The following is a 27230-nucleotide window of genomic DNA, read 5'->3' as shown; positions in this document are numbered from 1 at the left end:
CAGGACGCTTATTGGGCCCTTCCTGCTGAAATAAATAAAATCTAAATACATAGCAAGTAATAATACATAATAAAGGTTTTTGGGTTAGATCGCGTTTATTTATAAATGTTTCGCAACCCTCCACCACCCGACACGGCCAATCAGCAAAAAAAAAAGTGTCACGTTGACAAAAGACAAATAATTCACTACTTTAGCCCACCGGTGTGTTGAAGAGTGAATCCACAACACTTACAGTTTGAGTACAAGCAAGTGATGTAACGTCCCCGATTTTGAATGGTCTACCGACATGACCACTAGAGGGTGCTGTCTTCAGCAGTGGAGCAAACGGTCAGATGGTGTGGCCGAGGCATCAAGTGAGTAGGCAGAGGAAAGTTGTGGGGGTGCGGGGGAGGTGGCGCGGAGGGGGGGGCGAAGAAGTACTCACTCGTGGGTAGGGCAGGCCACTAGAGGTGTTGAAAGCCGGCAGCAGGCGGTAGCCAACCTCCTTTGCCATGTGCAGCAGCTCCCCGCTATACCACTGCATGCGCTCGCCCTTCTCCTGCAGCATCATAGCCATCACATGCCCGCCCAGCAGCCCGCTGGCGCACAACACAAAACGTAAATAGCAATTCAGGGCGATCCATTTATAGATACCCCCCCCACCCCGTATTTCAAACGTCACTGCTTCCTTCTCAACAGGTGATTGAATGTCGTGAAAGCAACGGCTCCATATGTATCATGTATGCTTGTTGAATTTCTTTCGCACAGTACGTAGGCAACTCTGCGAATCGGAGGTGCGAAAGAAGTTCAACGGCAGTCGTAGTGATGAAGATTCGCGGATCTTTGGTACATATAACATCTATTCCAGGAGAAATGTAAATATTATTTAATCAGTAATTTCTTCCAATTATTTTTGAAGGGTGTTTATAAATTAATCACCCTGTATGATAGCACTTAATCTAGGAAAGCCTCACCGAGCAAAAATGCAACACTCTTTAATACGGTCTTGCATTGGGATGTTTGTCCAATTCCTAATAAGTGTTTTGCATGTCAGAGAAAACTGACGGATCTGAAGAGCCATACACACAGAAGAGTATAGTGTGAAACTTAAGCATAAACAGGACAGAATGCCACATAGTGCACCGTGATCTAGCATGGTGCACACAAACACGATGCTCTCTGCTATTCACCAATCCTGCCTCCATGACGACGCTGAATTAGAAGTGTCAAAATCACGATCTTGAATGACAAATTAATTAACTACTTCATACATTCAAATCACTATAATTAAATTCAACAGAAACACATCTCGTGACATTGTGGTTGTCCTATCGAGAAGATAGCCTGCTTATAAAAATGAACGTAGAAATGGTTTGGAAACTAATTTCTAAAAAAAAAAAATGCTCTCATTTTGTAAAAGTGACCTGGGCATTAGTCTGCTAGTAGGGGAAGATGATTGTTCCATATAATAATCCCAATTGCGTAATTTGAGGCAATTTGCAGAATTTGGAAAATTCGGACCCTTGACGCTAGCACACAATAGCCCACACCTGCGAATGACACCAGGGGAACTTTGACACGCACTGTGAAGCAGATATACAGACAGTGCATATTTTTTTGTTAATTTACACCCGCAGTAATAACCAGGGCGGCCACTGGATTCGAACCATGAACCTCTGCAACAAGCAGCAAGCCCGCTACCGCTAGGCCGTATGACCGCTCAGTAATGTCACCTCGAGTGTTGTTTCTGATATGATACTCAAAACTGTCACAACAGGGATGAATATTTGAAAAATGGGTGGTTGATGTAACTGTGGGTGGGGTTCTCGAGTGAACATTGCACATACTGCAGGTTTGAGGAGTTTAATCGCCCAACCACCCCCCGAAACAATATCCAGGAACCAAAATAATCACACACCATGCCAGAAAAACTTTTAAATAACAATAATCAGAAAATGTATTTATACTGGAGAAATCCGATGTGCTATAAAGCTCTTTTTCACAGATGTCCAGTAATCAAAGCTGTCAAAACAAACACTCTTAGTAAAGAAACAATGTGTCACAAACAGTTGTCCAACCTAAAAGCAAACGAACGGGATGTTCATATTGGAAGATTGTTTCCCCCTTTTGTCCGTCGCTCTCGCGACGCATGCATATACATGTTGTTTCGCGTTTGCGTCGGCGGGGAGGGCAGAGCATACCCGAGCACGCGAATGTTGGTCTCGAAGACGGAGACGACGACGTCGTGGTCGAGCCGCGTGTCCAGCACGACCATGCGCACCGCGTCCTCAAACTCATCGAGACGGTTCAGCACCTGCAGGGTCGCGCCGCAGAAACACGCCACCGCTAAGCACTGACATCCGTAAGCCAGGGCCGTTGTTGGGACGGCTTCCAGTGTGGTGAAATACAAACAAATATTTAACACATACGCTTTTGCAACCAATATTATCCATGATAAAGATTTTGTTGGGTCAGATCCTGTAAATATAAATGTGTCGTTCAAATTCTGGCTATCGCCTGATAAATCTGGTTGTATTCACCAGTGAAACGTCATACTAAAATTGTAAATGTTGTGGGTTTACCCTCCAATACACCAGTTTTCTGAACTAGTAACTATTCGTCACGTTTTCTTTACGTGACAAACCTTACCAATCGGTTTTGTTGGGTGGTGGCAGGTATAACGACACATTTATATTTACGGGATCTCATCCAAAAAACCTTTATGTACAATTGAATGGTGCGTTATTTATCCGAGAAAGTATAGCTGCGACGATTGGTCAGTTAAGTCGATTGATGAATTAAAGATTGTAATAGACTACTGTTTCTGTGCCTCTTAAAGTTGGTAGACACCCCTGCATCATGCCTCCTGAAGGCAGGAAACCCCTATAAGACACGCCCATCACTGTGACGAGCTGATGATACCAGTGACGTCACAAGCCACCGCCCGTCACCTCCCATCCAGTGGGGACATGGTGGGAACAAAGGTGAGGCTATTTTTACGACAATGTGTGATGATGTCGGCCAGGTAATCAAACCGATCATTGGGAGAGTGATAATTTACTTCCATAATCGGATAGCCCAGCTCTACTGAAAAGCCTCGTTGAGTGTCCACTCATTTTCAGGAGGGTATCACAACATGAAATTTGGCCAATTCCTCGTGAATTCAGCGTTTTGCATGTCGGAGGAAAGTGGAGTGCCCAGAAAAAAAACCCATACATAAACAATTAAAAGTTTCACACGGACGAGTCACGAGCCTACGTTCTGCTCACACTCCCAGAGGATTAGGAATCCACAGAAAAGATAACCATGCAAATCCACGAAACCTGTCTCCAAAGAGCTATGATGAAAGCATAGCGCCAAACAAACCCAGAATAAAACAGGAGCATGCTACAATCAACACACACGTTTGTTTAGACACGCATGAAAAAGACGTTTTATCAGACCTTCAGTTCAGCTGTGTACATAGTAGATATGAAGCACAAAGCTCACACCACAGTACGTTTTATGTTAATCTGGTGTCAATATAATGCATTATCTCTTTTTTTTGACAATGCACACATGGTTAATTAGGCAAATGTACAGGTGCACGGCAGTGATTACAGCTTTGTCAACAAGCACGAAGCTACGCAATAAATAACCGAATAAAAACAACGCCCAGCGAGTATAAAAATTTGATTTCACCTACCACAAGGGTATCCAAAGAGTCAATAAGCGTCAGGGAAAACCTGCAGGGATGAAAATACCATTCAATTACAAAGTGTTAATAGAGTGTGAAAATTGAGCTATTGATTTTTAAGTCATGCACCTCCATTACTTCCAACTATTGTACTTAATATGCATGTCCAACATCATAAATTTAACTGTAGAATATCAATTGATATGGGACTGTTATACATCATATATATAAAATTTCTCAATAAATCAATTAGCCTTCATTCTATATCTTCACATACAAATCACATGTATGTTTATGGTCCTTCAAGACCAATATATAATAAGCAATTGTATAAGCATGAAAACTCTGTCTCTTCTGTGTCTCTGTTGAGTCAGGCATGCTAAACAAATACTTATGGTTTACCAGGCGCTGTTGGCAAGATCACTCCCTCCAAATATGGGGGTCCCGTCAGTGCAAACAAAAAATATTGTCCAAAATATGACATGGCTCCTGGCAACTACTCTGTGATGCCAGTGACTGCTGACGAATGGCTGCTCTAAATATGCCTATAAGATACATTGACAAACATGAGTGACACGGATGTTCACATTGCATGAATGCGGGCAAGGCAACTGTGTGCAGAGGCCTTCATCGAGCAGGGGATAGAAAATGTATGATGATGATGATGATGAAAGAGCAAACAAAGAGATACAAAGACCCGACAGCGTCCGGTTTGCCAAACAAAGTCATTATAAGGTAGCACTCATAACACAAAGTGCTTGCCACAAATGAATCACAATACTTTTTTGATCTCGTCAAAGAACAAACAATCACGCGTACTCTGGTCATCCTCGCAGCGGCTTTTGGCTCGCCATCGAAAAAAGATGGTCACTGCATCGTGCGCATTCAGATGCAATTCTGCGTCCATCTGGAACTCTCTTCCTTCCGATATTAGGAAGCCAATGGAGCGATGGCACTTTTTTTAATCTAGATTGAAAACTCATTTCTTTATAAAGACTTTTTTTCTGTTTAGTTTGTTGTCCTTCCCCCGCACCTCCGATTAGCATGGTTGGCTACGTATACATACACCTAAAGTGCTGATTGGGTCAGATGACCACACGAATGTAAATTAACCGCTGTCGTCTGGCCTTCCGACAAGGGTTCAGAGACATGCACGTTCGGGGTTAATCTAGAACACGACAATGTTTAAAGATTGACAATGAGGACTTGCTCATGGAGGATCATTAACTTGTCTCGTGCAATGTCTTTACCTCTCGAGCCAGCGTGACACGTATGGCATTCTGAGAACTTCACGAGGACACATTACGGAAGAAACGTCAACCTCCCGGGGTTATGGATGAATGATAAATGAATATTTTTATTGCATAAATTCCTGCCCAATTGTAATGTCATTGTTGTATCTGTCTATTTAGTTATCCTTACGGAGTCTAAAGCCTTTATTCTGGAAGGTCTTGCATCAGGTTGTTTGGCCAATTTCACATCCGTTTTTTGCAACAAATTGAACAAATTGTCTGATCCTTAGGTTTTCCAATTCATTGAATAACAGTCCTGGCACAATAGGAAATGCATTGCATCACTGATGAATGTGTAATTACATCGATACAACAGTCAGACAACTAAATCTGCCCAATATAAACATTTAAAAAAACTCATACCACTACACCTTTGACAGGATTTTTGGTAATTCCAAGCATTGAACTGCAGTCTTGTCACAACTGCACTGCACGTAAATACTTGTGAGGATTCGAGAATGCACGTCTCGCCAAAAAGCACGTTCACTTGCAGTTCTGTGCTTAAAATAATCACTTAATTACGTTTGCCCACTGATAAAGAAATGATCAGTTTATCATTTTAATGGTAGGTTTAGTTGAACAGTGAGAGACAGAATAACAACAAAAAAATCCAGAAAAACGCATGTCAAAAATGTTATACATTGATTTGCATTTTAATGAGGGAAATAAGTATTTGACCCCCCTGCAAAACATGACTTAGTACTTGGTGGCAAAACCCTTGTTGGCAATCAGAGGTCAGACGTTTCTTGTAGTTGGCCACCAGGTTTGCACACATCTCAGGAGGGATTTTGTCCCATTCCTCTTTGCAGATCTTCTCCAAGTCATTAAGGTTTTGAGGCTGACGTTTGGCAACTCGAACCTTCAGCTCCCTCCACAGATTTGCTATGGGATTAAAGTCTGGAGACTGGCTAGGCCACTCCAGGACCTTAATGTGCTTTTTTCTTGAGCCACTGCTTTGTTGCCTTGGCCGTGTGTTTTGGGTCATTGTCATGCTGGAATACCCATCCACGACCCATTTTCAATGCCCTGGCTGAGGGAAGGAAGTTCTCACCCAAGATTTGACTGTACATGGTCCCGTCCATCGTCCCTTTGATGCGGTGAAGTTGTCCTGTCCCCTTAGCAGAAAAACACCCCCAAACCATAATGTTTCCACCTCCATGTTTGACGGTGGGGATGGTGTTCTTGGGGTCATAGGCAGCATTCCTCCACCTCCAAACACGGCAAGTTGAGTTGATGCCAAAGAGCTCCATTTTGGTCTCATCTGACCACAACACTTTCACCCAGTTATCCTCTGAATCATTCAGATGTTCATTGGCAAACTTCAGACGGGCATGTATATGTGCTTTCTTGAGCAGGGGGACCTTGCGGGCGCTGCAGGATTTCAGTCCTTCACGGCGTAGTGTGTTACCAATTGTTTTCTTGGTGACTATGGTCCCAGCTGCCTTGAGATCATTGACAAGATCATCCCGTGTAGTTCTCGGCTGATTCCTCACCGTTCTGATGATCATTGCAACTCCACGAGGTGAGATCTTGCATGGAGCCCCAAGCCGAGGGAGATTGACAGTTCTTTTGTGTTTCTTCCATTTGCGAATAATCGCACCAACTGTTGTCACCTTCTCACCAAGATGCTTGGCAATGGTCTTGTAGCCAATTCCAGCCTTGTGTAGGTCCACAATCTTGTCCCTGACATCCTTGGAGAGCTCTTTGGTCTTGGCCATGGTGGAGAGTTTGGAATCTGATTGATTGATTGCTTCTGTGGACAGGTGTCTTTTATACAGGTAACAAGCTGAGATTAGGAGCACTCGCTTTAAGAGTGTGCTCCTAATCTCAGCTCGTTACCTGTATAAAAGACACCTGGGAGCCAGAAATCTGTCTGATTGAGAGGGAGTCAAATACATATTTCCCTCATTAAAATGCAAATTAATTTATAACATTTTTGACATGCGTTTTTCTGGATTTTTTTGTTGTTATTCTGTCTCTCACTGTTCAAATAAACCTATCATTAAAATTATAGACTGATCATTTCTTTGTCAGTGGGCAAACGTACAAAATCAGCAGGGGATCAAATACTTTTTTCCCTCACTGTATATTGCACACTTTAGTGGCTTAAAATAACGATAATTGATGCTTAGCGTACGATTATATTACTGCTTCAACAGTCTACGGGGTTTTCTGTCTTTCTTTTAAGATGTAATTCACACTTGTCTGCCTATCTTCCGTGCCCCTATCTCCACCCCCCACCAGGGGCAGGAGCCAGGATTTTGGACTTTGGGGGGCTGACTTCAATATTCTGAGATATCTCAGTATGTTCATATTTTCCAATGGGCGCCACAAATGTATAAAACTAATTTTATTGGACTTGAACGCGGAGTTTATTAAAAGGTCGGAGCCGCTGATGTGGCTAATAAGTTCGATAAGTTCAAAAGGCTGCCGCTCAAGCAGCCTGCAGGGCAGCACAAGGTGGCAGCCTGCAGCATTTTGCAGCAGCCGGCTATACGGTTATCCCGATTACCGACTTTCCCAAAATTTCAGGGGGGGCTAAGCCCCCCGCAGGCCCCCCTGTGGCTCCGCCCCTGCCCCCCACAGATGCCCTCTGTTCTCCATGCCTCTAGCCTTAACCAAGGCCATGGACCCATCTATATCAAAGCAAGCACACACACCAAGTTCCAATAAAACTACAACAATTCAAATTGATATCTCCATGTTAGCTCAATGCACAAATTAAAGATACCTGTTCGGCAGACAACACTCAAGCGTCACGTGCCATGAGTGCCTATCGTCTAGGGCCAGCATGGCACACGAAGGGCTGGTGACACTAGCAACTCAATGGTGACATTTACACACCATGGCAAGCACTCAAACAAGGCTGAGTTAACTGTGGGAAGGTCACCATAGAAAGCTGCTTAGCTCTATGGAACTTACCCAAAATAAACTGACTAAACCAGGTTCAGACCGCACAGGTGATGTGCACTGCTGAGAATCTAACACAGGTGGCTGGAACTTTGATAACCATTATGCCAGCCACTCCCTGCACAAACATAACAGCAGCTGCTATTTGGCACAAAGTGGCAGTGATGTCATGACGGCACTTGTACCAGGGCAAGGTGCACTCTGCAGGCACATGGAGCAGCCCCAGACATGGACACATTTTTAGCATGTCAACGGACAAACGCAGATGTTTGCTACCAAGTAAATAGCATCTAATCCATTTACACAAATCTTGGAACCTAAAAACCAAAATGCACAGAGAACAACGACGACACTGAGGCACGTACTTCCCCAGGGCGTCGTCCACATCCCCCCGGCTGGGCTCCTTGCCCCTCTCGCGGCCGCGACAGCTGAGGGGCATCAGCTCGTCGGCCGGGTACGCGTACCTCTGCACACCAGACGACACGTTAAATTGCACGCACGCCTCGGGAGTCGAAATGACGACTCAACTCCCGTCACTCTCTATTCAACGCACCTTACCTTGAGTGGTGAGAAATGTCCCAATAATTCGGGGTGTTAAAGACCCCAAGACTGCATTTGCAAATTTGCACCCACTGTGTGCTGGGTCAGAGTGTGCATGTTAATCAATCGAGCCATCACAGATCAATAAAAACAATGACCACATCATTAATGAACACTGCAAAGTAATGGACAACATATAGTAGGCCAATGTTTTGGGCAATTGTAACAAACATTGACTAGTCTATGGGACAGATAATAGTAAGCAATGTTAAGAACGTTCACAAATAGTTTTGAATTGTCAAACGAGTAATCATCGTTAGGATGATCGTAATGAAGAAGATGTTGATGCAGTGATTAAATCAGCTCGTGTGCAGGTGTTGGGTGGATTGGTGAGTCGCAAGAATGGTGGCCATTGTTATTTTAAATGAGCTGTATACAATAGCAACTGTACTCTGAGACCAATGCATTACAATGAGGTACATACGGTGACTAAATGGGTCACCATACAAAGGTATGCCTCACCTGCACTTCTCAGAACACCAAACGTGGATACAGCTGGACTGATAAAACTCACGGTGATATGGGGGGGGAGGGGTGGAGAGGACCATATTACGGTTCCCGTAATCCGCAGTGCATCGTGGGGGTTAGTCCCGTAAATCGCGAACAAAAAAACAATGTTCACGACGGCGCGGTGTGTGACAGATTGTGGGAGGAGAGTCCCGAGTGATTCCATTAATCCACAAAAGACAGTTGCAGATTGCAGGGGAAGTAACGGGCAAATGGGTATGGATTTTTCTAAGATGGTGCAAATCTGAATTCCAAGCTCCTATGACAGGGATCATTCTATGTGAGGAGTCAGAAACCTGCGGTGGCTCCGGAGCCGCATGCGGCTCTTTAAGGACTGCTGCTTCGTGACGTTATTCACATGGCATTGCGGCTTTTGAAATACTGAGCTATTTCTTTTCACCGAATTAGAAACAAAAATTGCTCTTCTTGTTATTTTGGTTGCCCGACCCCTGGTCTACGTGAAAGGATTTTTTTTTACTTGATATCCGAGTCTAAAAAGATGCAAAACTATTTTCTACGAAAAAAATCAGATCAGCACAGATCAGCTTATTCGCTGGTCTGTGCTGATGCGGAACTAAAAAAAAAAGCACTAAAAAGAGACTCGTGTTCATTCAGCTCTGCTGGATGAACAGTGTGCAGTTTGAATATAAGATGGGGCACTGTTGCAAAGTTGAATTTCTACCTCAAATTAAATGAACTCTGCACACTGCTCATTCTGACCTAAACTTTTTTATTTTAACAGGTAAGGCCCACAGTTCTTTTTCAGAAGCGACCTGGCCATAAATTATTGCTCAATTAAGTGGCTTATCGTGTGGAAATTTATAGCAGCCAAATACTCTAAACGTATGTTTCTAAATGTGGAGGGAAAAAACGGAGGAACCAGAGAAAAATCCACGCGACCACGGGGAGAGAGACACGCAAACTGCAAATATACAGGTGTCAGGATCGGATCTAACCAACGACCTCCTGCATACCAAGGCAAGGTAGTTAACATCTCGCCACTGCGGCGCCCATTGAGCAGTGATACACATGTATAATTTGCTCCTAAAAACAGACTGGCTGTTGAATCTGTCTTGCGTTGTATTATGCATTTACGCCAATGAAATTCAATGTTTTCAGAGAGCAGCTGCTCTCATAAACAATTAAACGGTAAATGCTAAGCTACATGAATATAAAATCGGCATTCTGTTTAACATTTGTTTAATATCCTTTACCTTTACGAATTGCGTAAGGATGAATTTTAATTCACATAGCGTAAATTCAAATTAATCTAAAGGCATAATGGGAACTTCTGCCAAGATTAAACACACCATTGCTCATGGGGTTAATGACCTGCCACATCGTGAATGTATCTATAACGCATTGCTGATGTACAAAAGATGCAACACCATGCTCACAGTGTACGGTTTGACAATGTGGGAGAAGCATTGGCCAGCTGAGACACATCAAATGCAATGACGAGAAAACCGTCAAGCCGGAGAGACAAAGGGTCATCCCAACCTCGATCACCGTTGTGCCAGATGTAACCTCTTCCATGAAACTGCTCCAGTCTTTTCCACAGCCATGATATAGTTAAGGTAACAGGTAGGAATGCCACGATTCATCCCCTCCACATTCAGACTGGGCATGATTTAAAACCATGATCAGATTGAAGAATTCCAAGCTCCTATGACAGGGATAATTCTATCCATAGGGCGATTACGCATTACTTCTCAGAAACAGTGCTTAATGTATTGACCTCAGAAGGATGACAGGCCCAGTCAACTTCTGACACTGCTTTGAGCTCATGGCCTTTTGGTTACAGGTGGAGCACTAACAAATGGGCCACCAAGCCATACAATTGATTTTTAAATGTTGTTCAGATAATTTTTGGAAAATACAGGACTCAAATGCCTTAAGCACAGCTTTGTGACATTGTATCAACTACAAATGGCTAGTTAACAAAGATTGTCATTCGATAATTATAGGAGTGAAGGGCAACATCTGCAGCTGGGAGTATCGATCCATCTGGGGGAACGTTCAACAACGCTTTAACTGGTGGGTGGGTAATAATGATGTAACTTCTAATAAGGTTTAGGGAACAGCGTTGGTAGTGCTTGAGAAGCATGAGCTAAAAAGTATTTACACGAGCTGATAACTCAGTTATCGTTTTTTTTTTACAGCAGCTGAGGTGCAGCTCTATATTTTTAATAATAAACAATCGGATATTTATTACTGGATTTTTGTTGTCATAGGCCTGCCTCGGTGGAAAAGGTTTTACAGTATTAGTCTGTGCGATAATGACTAAAGTATAAGAATAACAAACACACTCCTGCCTATTGGATCACTAAAATAAATATTGGTTTCTCCCTGGGCTGACCGTTCCCCCATATCAATCAAAACGCGTTGCGCACAGAGGCCTGTCAGATATTCGCACACGGTTGTGTTTTGTCACCCAACGTTTTAACGGGCCTTCGTTCTTGTATACAGCAAAAAAAATTCTAATATGTAAAAAAATTGCTTTAAACAAACGTCAATACACGCTTTAGTCCTTGCAAATATGAATTGAGCATTAACTGCAAAATGGATGTACAAGTTGCCGGCTTCAAGAGCTCAACAAGAGAATGCGCCCCCCATCCGTGCCCTCGGAGACAACGAACGCCCAGTGGACACGAGTTCACGATTGTGGTCCACCGTTTGTTGTGCTGGCGCTGACTCGATGAGCACGTGATCGTGACCTTTTTTTCCTCATTCACAAAAATTCAAACTTGCGCCAAGAAAGCCTCGGGACACAGTTCACGTAAGCATCTACGAGATGAGAGACATTTGTGTTTTAAGGGTCATGTCCTCTCTTTTAAATATACAGTACATTATAACAGTATGGCAATAAAGTTAATTTGCAATCGTTAAGATGTCATAATAGTGCACACGTGTAATCTATGCGCAACTATGTGCAATGGTTACAGTGCGCGGGTATTTTACGATGATGTGGCACTGCCAACAAGGCAGTCACACATTAGGCAAACAAAGCGCACTGTTCCATTCTTTAGAGCTATTCCTGAAGGTCATGCACGTACTCACACATTACACAAACTCCTCCGAGTGGAGATTAAAAAAAAACCCAAAAACGATTGTCAAAGACACGCACTCTTGCCTCAAAAACCTTAAAAAAGCCTACCCTAAATCAGACCATCTTTACAAAAAACTGTAGTACTCAGACTTGTTCTCAACACATTCTCCAGGCACACAACTTATTCATCTATTTGATAGGCAGCAGCGAAAATCAAGGGTGGATGGAGCCCCTGAACCATGGAGAACAGTCACCGAGGTTGAATGCCTAAGTAAAAGCTGTGGCGATGCCATAAAAAGGTAAGTAGTCATTCTGCCATAAAACAATATCTTTATTTAGACTCAATAATATTCCAGTCATAATATCAAAGCGCTGTCACGGGAAGACATTTCAATTGCGGAAATCTTTGGAGAAAGCAGCGCCTTGAACGACATTGACAAGAAATACTTCAGTCGGTCGAGAGGCCTCCCGCACATGGAACACGGCTGTCTGTATGCTCTACTAAAACGTGCTCTCGTTGCACGTCAATTCCACCAAAATATATTTTTTTGGATCCAGAGTTTGAGTAGGCCATATTAAATGGAAAAAACTAGATTAAAATTTTAAAAGTTTTTACTTTTTTTGTAGTATTTTACTATTGGGCTGAAACCATAAATTCCCAACACCTGAAACCTCGTTAAATCATGAGCAACTCTGCATTTGAACCAAGGAGCTCAACAGTGCCAACTAAGTGCTCCCTGCCATTAAATCTTCCCGTCATTTCAACTGCTGTCAAGGCCAAATTTTATATTTATGCTTCCATCTGCAGCAGCGACAGCTGCAATTTTTCTGTTACATCACGTGATTAAAGAATTGGCATAAAGTTAAATGGAGGCACGTGGGTGGAGACAAACGGGGGGGGGGGGGGTTGGCAATAGTCCAGCCACCCCCTTAATACAGCACTCACCATGCAGATCATGATCAATGAACTGTGCAAGTTAATTGCCAAAGTGGCTCATCTTAATGACCACAATTCCCATGTGTTGGTCTGTCACGCAAAAAGTAAATTAAAATTGTATCTTTGCTCAAATAACCAACGCGCCTTTGCCCATCTTCTATTGGAAACCAGACGTGGACATTCCACATTCCTATGGTGGGAACCATTCACTACATGGGCCAACCACTATTCACGTTACCAAGTTATCAACCCTGAGACTTTAACTTGCGAATTTCCATTTCCCAGTTGAGCGCTCTACCCACATTGCCGCAATACCAAAAAAAAACTATTAATGCTTTATGTTAGTTATGTTAGTTTATCTGAGAAGGATGGCATCATTGCACATGTAAGATTATTTTTCAGCTGACATACTTGACATGTCAAGACAAATATTTATCTTAAGACTATACTCGGTGGCACTGTCAAAAGGTAAAGAGTTCACGATGGCCAGGGGTCGACTAAACCTATAATCATCCTAGGGTAATCAAAATGCACACCACAGTCTATTTGACAAGCAAGAATAACTGTCCAAATAAGGGATTGCCCCCACCATGGAAATGCGGAATTTCAAAACCTGGCACAGAACCACTAAAATAAGTGAATACCTGTTTGTTGTGTAATCGAGCAGGGAGACTTTCACTTTCTGGATTCTAGCGGTGCGATATTGAAATATCTATTGTTGTACCTGCTCTCAAGGGCTCCTATATAAAAAAAAAAGAAGACGGCTGTTGTCCTAACTATAAGTGAGTCAGGCAGCATGACATTAGCTTCCACTTTGTTATAATGCAAAGGAGCAAACACATCCTGGGAAGCAAATTCAGCCTCTAAACGACAACATCTTATATCAACGCAGCGATAGCAAAGACAAAGATCCCATTTGAATGCATTTGGTTCTGACAATGAGTTAGGAATACTGCAATGTAAAATGCGAGCATGTTGTTATTAAAAGGTAATATTAGCGAGCTATACGGTTTTGGTGGCTTTTGTCGACTGCGATAGGCGCTGCGCGTTCGTCCGTGTTCCCCGTGGGTTGCGGAGTCACGTGCCAGAGGCTCGCGTTGTAAAACAGATCGCGTACAAAAAACCGGTGCACACGCGGGCAGCATGACAAGACATGTGCACTTTGAAATACAATTGACGCAAGCACACGTGTGCAGCCACCGCCGCAGCAACAAGTCAAACCGGAACGCGTGACTTCTGCATGAACACCAAAATAGGTTTTCATTATTTTTTAAATTCTGGTTCCTCTGTGATTGGACAGCGAGGGCGGTCACTAGACTTGCGAGTGAGCCATTTAAATGATCCGAGTTGGAGATTCAATTTCAACAGATGTTCAGTCCTTTCCACTTGCAGGCAGATGTAAAATTCTCAGCCTGTTGTCGACTAAGCCTATCATTCCTGAAGTGTCAATAAAATAAGCAACAGTATTTACGAGTGGGCACGTAACGATGTATCAGTTCAGCTTAACATCGATTCTCATGCTCACAATACATGCATCGCATCTTCTGTGTAAAATTTGATTAACCATCGGTACAAGTAAAACAAAAGAGGACCAACTTCATGATCCAGAGATGATATTCAGCTTTTCAAAAGAGTGTTGTCCCTCATATTAGCCCCAATGCACTTTGGCAGAAATACTATTCCTATGCTGAAAATCCCAGTGTGATGTCGAATAACCTTATCTTTCCTTAGGGGTCAAAAAAGACGAACACTACTCCGTGGGAAGTCCACGTTGGTTGTCCCGATGGACAAATAAGAATTTCCACTACCACCCGAGTGTCAACAATGAATGTAAATACTGGTCCATTGCTCAATGGAGCACAGATTATCTATGAATTTCATTATATTTGAAAAAACGTTTAAATTGTATACAAATGCACAGAATTGTAAATACTGTGTAAAGGCCTAGCTAGTGGTTAAATCAAGCTGCTGTGCATATAAGTTACAAGCCATCTGCTGCACTCTAAAAGGTTGTGTATTTTCACATCATACTAAGGAACTCAAATTAGTTCACCTTGGCATATATTATTGCATAGAATGGAATGTGCCTGAAAAAAATTGCATGCACGTTCGATACTCATGATGCATTCAACAATCATAAAGGAACCGGCAGCAAGTAAGGTTGTTACAGTTTCAAAAGGGAACACAACACAATGGGGAAAAGGACCAAAGCAAAGACAGAAATTCTAACTTAACCATAACGATGACATTGTGTTCAAAATCTAGGGGGTTACACATTAACCACAGATTATAACGTGGTCTTCATGCGAGGTTATCTTGCAGAGAAAAAAACAATTACCATGGATTTTAAAATAACATGTTTACAAATAACTTATCCATTTAATTTAGATTTCATAAAACTTTAATCTTTTTTTATTCTCTGGTAAAAGCAGATAATAAAGGCCAAATAGGTTGTCATTAAATTTGCCTCAAGACACATTGAAAATGCACAACGCCGATTTCATATTCTGTAAAATAAGAATTAAGAATACGTACGTATGACCTGCCTGCTAGTGCTTATGGTCTTATACATGTAAATGTTTACTAGCCTTTTGCCCGGACGGGTGTATATTGCAGTAAATCTGAAACTTGCAAGCGAAAAGCAGATCGCGACGTGATATTCATTGCATCCATGCGTGTGCAATATGTAAGGCTGCGGTGACACAGACTTATTTCATGTAAAGGTTATAATCCCTTGTTCATCATGATGTCCTTTTTACTTCTACGTCTCAATAGCGTTACGGAGGTCACGTGACGTGAGAGTTCTGCCTTTGTAGTGAGGGTTGTAAGTTGACGCCGAGGAGGGGGGAGGCGCCTCGCCCCCCCTAGTGGAGTGACGTCATCCGCTAATTATTATTAATGGAGGGGGGTGTCCATTTGGAAGACGTCACCTGTTCATGATTATTAATGAGGGGGGCTGGTCGACGTGGAGTGACGTCACGCGTGGCACACAGACATTCTTGGATCATTATAGTAGTACATTATAGTTGTGGCGTCTTACCATGTAGCTGCCATAGGCATGGTCAAACATCTCCAAAACTTGGTCCCTGCAACATAATTAAAACAAACAAGTAAATAAATGGTTAACAAAAACACTCCAACAAAACACTTTCAAGGAAGCCACTCGTGAAAATTCAGCAAGTGTAGTACACCTCATTTTGCTACATTTGCTTATCCTGCTACAAGCCCACCAGCTTACAAACTCTATGTGCAAGCATTTGCAAGTCTGCGTAAAGTTGTTTAAAACACACAAGACGTGTGCACGGTGCTTGATTATATTACGAATGTGGCAGCTTTCCTCTTTCAAGCAGCATTCAACCAACACACCCACGCAGCTTTAATACGGCAAGGGAACCCACGCCATCACAACACATATGTGATCAATCGATTGATGCGCACCTCCGATTAGCATGGTTGGCTAAGAATGATGCAAAATAAGTTCAACATACATACATAAGATGCTCCAAGTAATGAAAGGTGTGCCTGTAACGCCTGCACAATAGCTTTTACATTCACAAATAAAACTGAATTATTTTTTTATAATTCTTGTCAAGTTTAACACCACTGCTATTTTAACCTAGAAACAAAATAATACAAACTCAAAATATAATTACAAACAATAATCTAGACAAATAGTTGGCTTCATGTTAATCAACTAATTTATTGTCACAATTTACACAGGTAACACATTCAGTGTGCCCGTACCCACGATAGACAAATATGCAAACTATCAGCCAGGTTAACTGTTACTGAAGGCAGTTTGTCAGCACTTCCTCAACTTCACTACACGAGTGTAGTGCACGACTTCAGAGACAATATTTGTAGAGGCACCTTCTTTATTAACACACACGATCTCGCCTGCACACACTGTACTCCCTTGCCTATGACACAACACTAGCCATCTAGCATCGGAGGCGCTGACTGAGACAGTTAACAGGCTATCTAGCAGCGCAATGTCAAGCGAAGACAACAGCAACGACGAGACTATCCAATCCCAAACCTGCAGCCTCGAGCTCCCGCTATTGGCTCCTTTTATCCTACCAGCGTGGCCTGGATCCGCCATGGCTGCGCCTCCCTTCTCGAACCCACTAGCACGTTCTAGGGGCTCCCAAATGGGGCCCTCCATGGCTCTTGCCTCAGTTCCTCCGCCCTGCCGACACACTCGTGCATATGCTCACCGGCGTGTGTACTGTTTGTACTCGGCAGTTGCCGCTGCTGGTCACCAGCCGGCGCTATTACATTACATCACCCCCTCCCCCCCCCCCTTGTTAAAAAAACAGCCATCCCGGCTGATATACAGCAACATCAACGGGGTGGACAGGAAGAGCAAAATCCCAGAACCGACGAACGTGTGAACAACAATGCAGTCGCGACGCCCCCCGCAAACAGACAAGCAGCAGTGGCCGATCCACCAGAGCACAACTCGGTGCGTGGCGCAGACAAAACCGTCGGACAACAACCACAACATTATACGACCCCCTCTCGGCGCCTATTATCCTCATCACGATTTTGACTTAAAATGCACAGCACAAGGGAGAGTCCGTTCACCGGAACGAACCTCACTTGGGCCGGGTCCTTGACGCCGGTCCCCCGCCTTTGGCAGGATCTTGCATTTCATGGGGCTCCGGGGATTAGCACAAATGTCCTAAACGGCGCGGCCCCTCCCTGGATTCAACAGAAAAGCTCGACCAGGCTCCAGCCTCTGGTCCCTCGCATGAGGCGGCCTCGGAAGATTTTCTGGGCATTAGAGGCTCCGAACCTGTGGGGCTTGGGGAGCGGTTGCCGGTAGGGTGGAGGGCATCGGAGGTGTCACCGACATGCTGATGACACCCCAGCATCCTCTTGCGGCATGGCCTGGCCAGCCACATCTAAAACAGGTGCCCGCTGGCCTCCAAGACGGAGGAGACACTACCTCTCCCAAACTCCAATCCGGAGGCCGTACCCTGACGTCCCTTCCGCTCAGGTCCTGGCCCCACAACGCCATCGCCAGCTCCAGATCCCGCCACGTGGGCCCCTCTGCCCCTTCGGCGTCCACCGTCCAAGCCGCCACCTTGGGCCATTGTTGCATGTTCTAATGCGCTTGAATCCACCGGGCCACCCTCAAGGATGTCAGCACCTTGCCCTCAGTAATCGTTAGGACGACACCCAACTCCTGCGCCAACGACAGCAATCTTTCCACTGCCAACGAGTCAGGTGCCGGCCGGTCCATATGAGGATCCGCCGTCAACAGTGCGCTGCGAAAAGCGAGAGTCGTCTCGGCCTCCCCTCGCCCCCGCTGCAAGAACCTTCTGTGGGCGTTGTACGGCGGGTCGAAGACAGCCGCTATCTGGGCGTATGCCCGCTGGAGGGTAGCCCGATCACTTCCCGGGATGGCCCGGAATGCCGCAAATTCATTATCATCGAGGGCCGTCAGTAGGGCCCGCAGGGCCTCCTCTTCCGTCCAACCGACGGACAACCAAACCGCCTCGAAGCGGCGTCAAAAAGCAGTCCAATCCCCAACAAGCAGTCCAATCCCCTCCCGCCGCCACAAATTCCTGGACGGGAGGTAGTCGCCGGGGTAGGTATGTGGCTCCTTTGAGCGCTGCCAGAGGCGGTGCGCCTTTTTTGTCGTCCCGCGCCGCACTAAAAATGGTGGGTGTCGGCCGCGCTGCGCCCTCAGCAGGCGAAATGACAGGCAGGAACCGCTACTGCAGGCGGCCACTCCGTCGAGCCCCGCGACTCCCGTGCCATCTCTTGGCCGGCAGGCATGAACGCGGAGAGCTGCGTGACCAGCTGGGTGACAGTGACGAGGAGCAGGTCGAGGCTGCTGGCCACCTCTCGCCACCCATCCTCGGCGCGTGACTGCGGAGGATCGGCGCCACACTCTCACAGTTCGGCAGCCACCACTCCTGCGCCCGCGGGACTTATAACTCGGGTCCCGGATCCCAGGGCTGTCAGAGGGATGATCACCTCGTCGTCCTTGTCCTCCGACGACACTACAGGTGGATTTCTTTTCTTTGACGATTTCGACATGACGGTTCAACACTTCTGACACCAGTTGTAGTGCACGACTTCAGAGACGATATTTGTAGAGGCACCTTTTTTTATTAACACACAATCTCGCTTGTACACACTCTGTACTCGCTAGCCTATGACACAACACTAGCTGTCTTGCATCGGCGGCAATGAGACAGTTAACAGGCTATCTAGCATTGCAATGTCGAGCGAAAACGGCGACGAGACAACAGCAACAACGGAGATGATCCAATCCCAAACCAGCATCCTACCAGCGTGGCCTGGCTCCGCCATGGCCGTGCCTCCCTTCTCGAACACACTAGCAGGTTGCAGGGGCTCCCAAATGGGGCCCTCTATGGCCCGTGCCCCAGTTCCTCCGCCCTGCCAACACACCCGTGTATATGCTCACAGGCATGTGCACTTTTTGTACACCATAGTTGCCGCTAATAACACCGGCTGGTCACCAGCCGGTGTTATTACACTACACGAGCAAGCACCGCTTCTCTTGTTCAGTATAAAATAATCCACTAACAGTTTAGATATATTGAAAAAGTGCATTGTCATCTGATAGTGTTCACATAAAATTGATCAGTACTTACCATACCAGAAACCCTCACTTATAATTAAAATGCAGAAGTTGTGATTTTTCCATGAGCATTTTCGCATTGGTTGTTATTTATCGAACATAAACAAGCGTAAGACATGGCACATTATACAATAAATACCTCAAAATATCAGTGAGACATTAATAAGTGTTTTATAGGGGTTTTTCAATACTTTGCATTGGTGTAGATAGCATGACCACAAATTAATAGTGTAGTTCTGTAGATCGTGGACACTTCAGACAACTGAAAATGCACGCTACTCATTTCGCATTCACTGTCAAAAAAGCAAGTAAATATACAGCTGATAACAGCTTACAAACTCATGGAGGATTTAGTATTTACAGCGAGCCTTGGTTCAACCAAGGTCAAGCCTGACTATGTTTAAAATCATTCAAACATTCACACTCACGTGCCATCAGTTGTAAATCAAAGGGAGGTTTTGTTTTTTTCTCGACCCCTACGAGGAGTAGGGTTTAAGCATCACACTCTTGGTCTCCTCGTCACTAGACACCACAATCATGCATCATCAATCCGGCACAGGCACTGTGTCACAACTGTTGAGACGCGTATCCATTAACTGAGGCGGACTGAATAAGGTATCAAATGCAGGCAATGTGAAAAGTATAAACGACAAACTGTATGCAGATAAAAGAGAGGCTTTCCTCAGTGAGTAAAGCATCAATGAGTCTCAATGGGCTTTATCAGTGGCGTCCTGCACTGGGATGTTTAGCCATTTTCATATGTGTTGACATTCCATTGCCGCCCAACTCGAAAAGTTGCTGTTCAAATACCAGTTGAAGGGAAACTTGATTCATTATCGCTCTGGAGTCAACAACATAAGCAACACTCTGTGGAAAGCCTACAGTGGTCACCCTAGGATATACCTAGGCCCCACTTATAAGAATGTGGAATTCCATTACTGATTTAGGGCTGCCAACAAAGATGGGGGATAAACTCTGGGGGCTCATTTGAGACAGAAGAAAACACTAAGTGTAAATATGGCAGGGGAGTCACTTTCTGGCAGAGATATGAACTTCATGGCGGGATCCCCACAGGTCCCGAATAAACGGAAGTCAAAATAGCAATTTATTTACTTATTTTTGGCGAGTCCGTCCTACCGCGCACATAAGCACCGCGACCCACCTGGTGCGGATCGTTCTGTTGTCATGTCGTCCAAGCGCAGCGAGGACGAATGCGCAGAAGAAACAAAACTTTGAAACTTTGATTACCGCATCGTGTAGAGCTCGTCGAGAGGAATAGATTGCCGTATCGTTCGCCTTCAACAGACATAAAATGACGTCGCAAAGCAGTTTATGCGAGAGCCGGGGGTTTATGGGACCCCGGGGTCCCGCCATAAGGTTCATATATTCACTGCATTGAATTTTATTTTCAGATTGAGAATCTTTAATTAGACTGCAGGAGGAATATGATTAGCTAGGAAGCTCTTTTTCACAGACGTTCAGTATGGGCGGGTCAAAGGTACTGCGTACCGGCCCGAGTCAAAACAAACTCTCAATGCGCAACTTCCTGAAGCTCAAGTTATTTACGTGGCAAAACATACGTGGCACATACCACGTTCATTGCAGAGTAACTTGGCAGCCTCTCATGCTGCAGCAGAGCCTGGCATCCTAACCTCAGGGTTGCAGTGCAAGCACAAGACACAAGCACCACAAGGACGTGATCTCCCCCACCTCGCAGGTGATTCGTTCATAAAACATCAAGAATCAAAGTAAAATTTTCCACAAGGCGTCATTTGTATCATCTGCCTTGTATATTACATTGTTTGTTCTATTTTCCACGAGGCGCATTCGCATACCATTACAATGCAGGTGCCCCTCAATGTACGAAAGGGATGCGTTCTTCAAAAACACGAGTGAAATAAAATTTCGTAAATCGGAATGGCTTTTTCCCATTAATTTTATTTAAAAAACCAGGCATGTGCTTTGGACAATAATTCCAATTCTACTCCTAACCTAAAAATAAACACCGATATCACGTTAAACATTACAAAAAAAACCAATAAAGAACAAATATTTTTAAAAAATATGTAATAATAATCAATTTTAAGCAAAACAAAATTCAGGGAACTCGCCAAAAGATCTGCTGCATGTTGGAACGACAGTAACGGTGATGTGGCAGCGTGACTGTTGCACTGTTGGGACACCGCGACGCTGTCGCGGATGGATGACGCAGCCTCCGGGGTGCTTCAATTTTTTTATGTCATGGCGAATGCCACAAGAAATTTCGTTAAACGTGGAAATGCGATTTCCCTGTTCACCGAAACGTGTGCATTTGTTCATTGCGTTCACGGGAAAGTTTCATAAACTAAACGTTCATAAATCAATAAATACCTGAACTGTAATGCATACTTGACTTAAAGCTTTAGTGACTGCAGAAATTCATATTCTTTGGGTCTTTCGGTAAAGTCACATAGATAGGTTATTTTGCTATTTTCTTTGAACCTATCAACGTGCCTTGACCGAAAGACCCAAAGAATATGTAATGCATACTTTTACGTTTTATTGAATGTATGTATCATGGGCATAAGAGTCAAGTTCATGCATCACTTCAAACCTGGAACACACACACTACTTAAGACATGTACATCCCATTCTCCTCTTGTATGTGTAGTGACACAACGCATACTGCTGTACAGCAGCTGCAACTGCAGGTAGACACGCCGTTGAGCATATAAACGGGTGTGCCGGCAAGGTGGAGGAACTGGGGCAAGGGTCAGGGTAGACCTCGTGGGGAGGCCCCTGGAGCCCTCTGGTGGGTTCGAGAAGGGAGAGTGAGAGATCCGGGCTGCCGGTTCTGGGAGTAGACTCGTCTCGTCGTTGCCGTCGTCGTCACCGCCTTCGCCGCTGCCGCCTTCACCCGATCATTGCGCGGCCGGACAGTAGTTGGCTGTCTCGGTCGAAGCTGTCGGTGCAACGCGGACAGGTTCATGTCTGGGCCGGGTCGTACGGCAGCGTGGTCGTGAGAAAGAGAGAGGCGGCTGGAGTTGGTGGCGTGAACAAGAGACAATAAAGAAGGACAGTGCCCCCTGCGACTACCTCAGCTCCGACTGAGTGTGTGTGCGCCGCACGCCACCCACAAACACACACAAGCCTCGAGAAGGAAGAAGTGACCTACGACACTACATGTATTCGTTTGGGTTGGCTATGTGATGAATGACACCTTAGCTAAATAGTTAAAGTATGTTGATATCACTACCTTGCATTACTTCTCTCGGCCGTATTGATTTTTTTTGTAACCAAACGCCAAGCGTCGCAATGTGGTCAAGTCCATACTGTAGTGGGGTCTTGTTGAGAGCTGGAATGTGTTGTGTGTGGCGTATGCGTGGCATGTACTGTAGTACACACACGGTATGTGATGAGTGTGTGATGTGTGTTATCATATGCATGTGATATTTTGTGAGCAAATCTTTTTTTCCCCAAAACGGCTTAAGGTGGAAAATTGGCCATCATGTTCTCACTTGGCATCGATATGCGCTGCTGAATGAACCAACGCCAAGCAAAATAAGAATTTGCTTATGCATTGCAACAGGCTTGCTTGAACACATTTGCTCGGATCTCAATGTTATTGCTGAAGGCTTAAGACGCGTTCCTCACACAACTATAATCATCGGGCATCACTAACTTATACAACATTCAGCCAAGTCTTTCATATAAAAATATCCAAAGAGGGGACATGCACATTATTCCCGCTTGCAATCAGTACTTTATACCCGCTAACCAACAGTATATTTAAAGACAACAGTGGATAAATAATACTGTTCGAGTTGGCAGACTTCCTCGACTAGGAATCAAACTTAGTGCTCCTATTCTTAGCTCTTTCGGTAAAGTCACGTTGAAGGGAAACAATAAAATAATAAAATATAAAACAATAAAAATTCTCACGACGTTTTATATATTTTTTTATTATTTTGTTTCCCTTCAACGTGACTTTACCGAAAGAGCTAAGAATATGAATTTCTGCAGTCACAAAAGCTTTAAATCAAAATTTAGTGCTCCTAGTTAAAGACTACACTGTGCTAACTATTATACTCCAGGTTTGTCTCTTTTTTACAGCACTTTGGATTCCATTCACACCTCTTATGGCAACATTTCTTAAGCCGCTGCCGAAACAATTGTGTGAACTCTAAACACTAATGTAGGCTTCTATCATTGTCTTGAAAGCTCAGGTGATGCTTATCCTACCAGTTGATTAACTAAATGCGGATATTTAATCTCAGTCATCAGTACAGTATATGATGAATAAAATATAAATAAAATCACATAACCATATTGTAAAGCAGTTATACTGTAGTTATCACATTATTTTATCATCACTGTGGTTACATTTCTGGATTTGTTGGCTTTATAATTATAATAAAATATATTTAATTGGAGTTAAAGAAAAAGTAAGTTAATTATTTGTTTTCTAAAATACATTCCATTTAGCTACGTTGTGCCAATAGTAAATCATCAAGTGCCTTTGTTGGAAATTTCACACATCATCTGTCTATTTCATTTGCATACGTATGTTACAGTGAGAAAACGTTAACTTTTAAGTAAATATTATACACATTACTTTAATTAAAATGAACGGTGCTCCCCAATCATTTCCAAGCTTAGTACTAACATAACGCAGTCACATTAACCCCAAAGACCAGGAGCTACACTGGTAATAACTATACTCATGGAGAATCAATTTCATATTTCGGTCGCTCAATACGTTACGCTACAGGCGTGAGGTTCTCGTGCAACACGGTACTTAAGAGGTCACCTTTGTTTAGATGTGGATCTATAGCAGTTAATGCAGGCAGAAAATGTTACCATGACACCTGCATACTCTTCCAATGAAAGAGAATTGAGAATAGACTGGCGTATTGGCATAAGACCGCTGATGGAATGAAACACGTACAGACCCTGCTCGACACAAGAGAACTAAAATTTGCTTTCAAAAATGTCTAAAGATTTGAAGGCAGTGGCAACATTGTATTAATAATACCAATGTGTAGTACCTTCCGCGAAAGTTGGGAACAGTGTGGTTATAGGCACCGGATTATCTACATCTTTGGGTACATATTCTAAAGCACAACGCAAACATGTAATACACGGTGAGTCGCAAACACGTTTAGACATAACACAATTAAAGTACAAGAGATCATACATGATCTACAAAGATCACACATGACATGTCAGAACACAATAGTTATGGGCTCGGTGACAATTGTCTTCATGGTGACGACAGCTGCCAGTCGTCGATGGTCGTTGTGGCAACATTAACCGTATTGTGGTGGTGTCATAAGTACGATGACGACGACGATGGTGGTGGCATTATGACATGTTAAAGGTCGTACAGTGCTGGTCCTGTAATGTTCATGGCGGTGTGGACGATGTACTTGGCGATATGGTGATATAATGGTGACAACTGTGGTAGTGCAGTTAAGGTGTTGGTGGTGAGTGGCAATAGCATTAATGAATTGAATGACATTACGTACAGCTGGATGAAGTCATCGCCACGTCTTGTTTCGGTGACGGTGAATTATGGAACAAATGTCATCACGCTGGTAAGTGGAAGTTGATGAAGGGAAGGTTCAAGACCGATTCTGATGTAACTCGCTAGGTAATTTTTTTTCAACAAAGTTTTGAGATTTGTGGGAGACTTGTTGTTTTTTCTCCACAATGGATTCCTATTATTTTAGTTGGACAACTGTTAAATGTGTATATTCATGGTGTTAATGGTTATCATACTGAACTTGCAATACACAGGGTCTCCGATTCCATTCGATCTCCTCAGAGCGGCAGTGGAAACGGGGCAAGGTTCTAACAAAAATTCACGCACCTCTGTTCACCCAGCCTCATCAGCAGCAGAAATGTTTAACACCAACAGATTGGCAATTTGCTGGTGATGGCATAAAGCGTGGGTAAGCCAATACTGTATCTTCAGACGCGTCTCTGCTCAACGTGGAAGTGCGGGCCAAAAATACCGTCTCCACTTCGCTCGCGTGAAGGATGTCCTTTCGCCACAGCAGTGGCGTGAGAAACTAAACTTTTTATTTATTTTACCAGGTAAGGCCCACTGAGCTTCATCACTCTATTTCAGAAGCGACCTGGCCACAATTAATAGCTCAACGAAGGGGCGTATCGTGCGGAAATGTATAGCAGCCGAATACTCTTAAACGCGTGGTGATGTTCATTCTAAATGCGGAGGGGAAAAACCGGAGGACCCGGAGAAAAGTCCACGCGACCACGGGGCGAGAGACGCCGCAAACTCCAAATATACAGCAGCAGGCGCCAGGGTCGGGATCGAACCCACCACCTCCAGTATACCAGGCGAGGTAGTTAACATCTCCTAGCCACCGTGATGATGATGATAGACACGCAAACTCCAAATATACAGCAGCTGCAGCAGGCGCCAGGGTCGGGATCGAACCCACCACCTCCTGTATACCAGGCGAGGCAGTTAACATCTCCTAGCCACCGTGATGATAGAGACGCCGCAAACTCCAAATATACAGCAGCAGGCGCCAGGGTCGGTATCGAGCCCACCACCTCCTGTATACCCGGCGAGGCAGTTAACATCTCCTAGCCATATACAGCAGCAGCAGGCGCCAGGGTCGGTATCGAGCCCACCACCTCCTGTATACCCGGCGAGGCAGTTAACATCTCCTAGCCACCGTGATGATGATGATGAGAGAGAGACACGCAAACTCCAAATATACAGCAGCAGCAGGCGCCAGGGTCGGGATCGAGCCCACCACCTCCTGTATACCAGGCGAGGAAGTTAACATCTCCTAGCCACCGTGGCAGGGCCGCACCTTTTGCTTCACCTATAACCGTATCGCCGTGTGTTACTGCACGGTGGCACACACCCGGCACGGTCGGATCGCAACGGCGAACGACATCATCGCCCGAGACTGAACACCACCACCACCACCGCTCGCTTGCCGGTGCTGCAAGGAGACCGAGCGACTCGGCTCGTCAAAAAGTGGCACCTGCCAAGAGAAGGAGGAGGAGAGCGGGGTGGTGGTGGTGTGTGTTGCGAGTGGTTGCTTGTTGTGGTCGTGAAACGGCGGCGATAGCAACGAGTTCCACGTTGGTACCTGAGGAGGCGCCGCTCGTGTCTCTGCAGGGTGGCACCGGCCGCCGACGTGACGATGGCGAGCAGTAGCGGCAGTAGAGCGACTCTCAAGAAGGAAAGGCCTCCCATTTAAAACAAAAAATCGGGAGCGCACTCGACGAGTCGTGCGAATATAAATCGGCGCGTATTTACAGAGAGTTGTCTTACACGCGGCTATTTACAAACGACAACAAAGATAGCACACGCCCCGACGTATATTAAAAAAAACTGAAAAGGCGATTGGAGAGGGCTTTAGGGCCACTCCTGCCACCGAGGCGCCATCGCTGCCGGTGACGTCGAGCGCGTTTTCTTGATGGCAGAAGTTGTCTTCGGGAAGATGTAAAGTGTCTTCTGGAAGATGGAAGTTTCTTCCCTGGAAGAAGGAAGATGTCTTCTGGAAGAGAAAGTTGTCTTCTGGAAGAAGACGACGAAAGGTATCTTCTGGAAGATGAAGAAAGGTGTCTTCTTGAATATTAAAGTTTCTTCCCTGGAAGAAGGAAGATGTCTTCTGGAAGAGGAAGGTTTCTTCTGG

At 44.6% G+C, this 27230-nt stretch overlaps 1 protein-coding gene across 1 annotated transcript in view; it reads right to left on the bottom strand.

Moving 5' to 3' along the window:
* LOC116945012 (ER degradation-enhancing alpha-mannosidase-like protein 3) overlaps positions 1-27023 on the bottom strand; it is a 50641-nt gene extending 23618 nt beyond the window's left edge. Inside the window, exons 1-6 of the mRNA XM_032959062.2 lie at positions 26682-27023; positions 15991-16036; positions 8223-8323; positions 3665-3704; positions 2181-2293; positions 425-578 (exon numbers count right to left, since the gene is read on the bottom strand). Coding sequence (XP_032814953.1) covers positions 425-578; positions 2181-2293; positions 3665-3704; positions 8223-8323; positions 15991-16036; positions 26682-26788 — 561 coding nt within the window. The 5' untranslated portion in view covers positions 26789-27023. The remainder of the gene's footprint in view (positions 1-424; positions 579-2180; positions 2294-3664; positions 3705-8222; positions 8324-15990; positions 16037-26681) is intronic.
* Positions 27024-27230: the final 207 nt, after the last annotated feature.

Source organism: Petromyzon marinus, chromosome 22 (genome assembly GCF_048934315.1).
Source record: "Petromyzon marinus isolate PM22_M1 ecotype Great Lakes invasive population chromosome 22, UKy_Petmar_22M1.pri1.0, whole genome shotgun sequence".
Lineage (NCBI taxonomy): Eukaryota > Metazoa > Chordata > Hyperoartia > Petromyzontiformes > Petromyzontidae > Petromyzon > Petromyzon marinus.
This window is presented reverse-complemented; position numbering and strand designations above follow the sequence as displayed.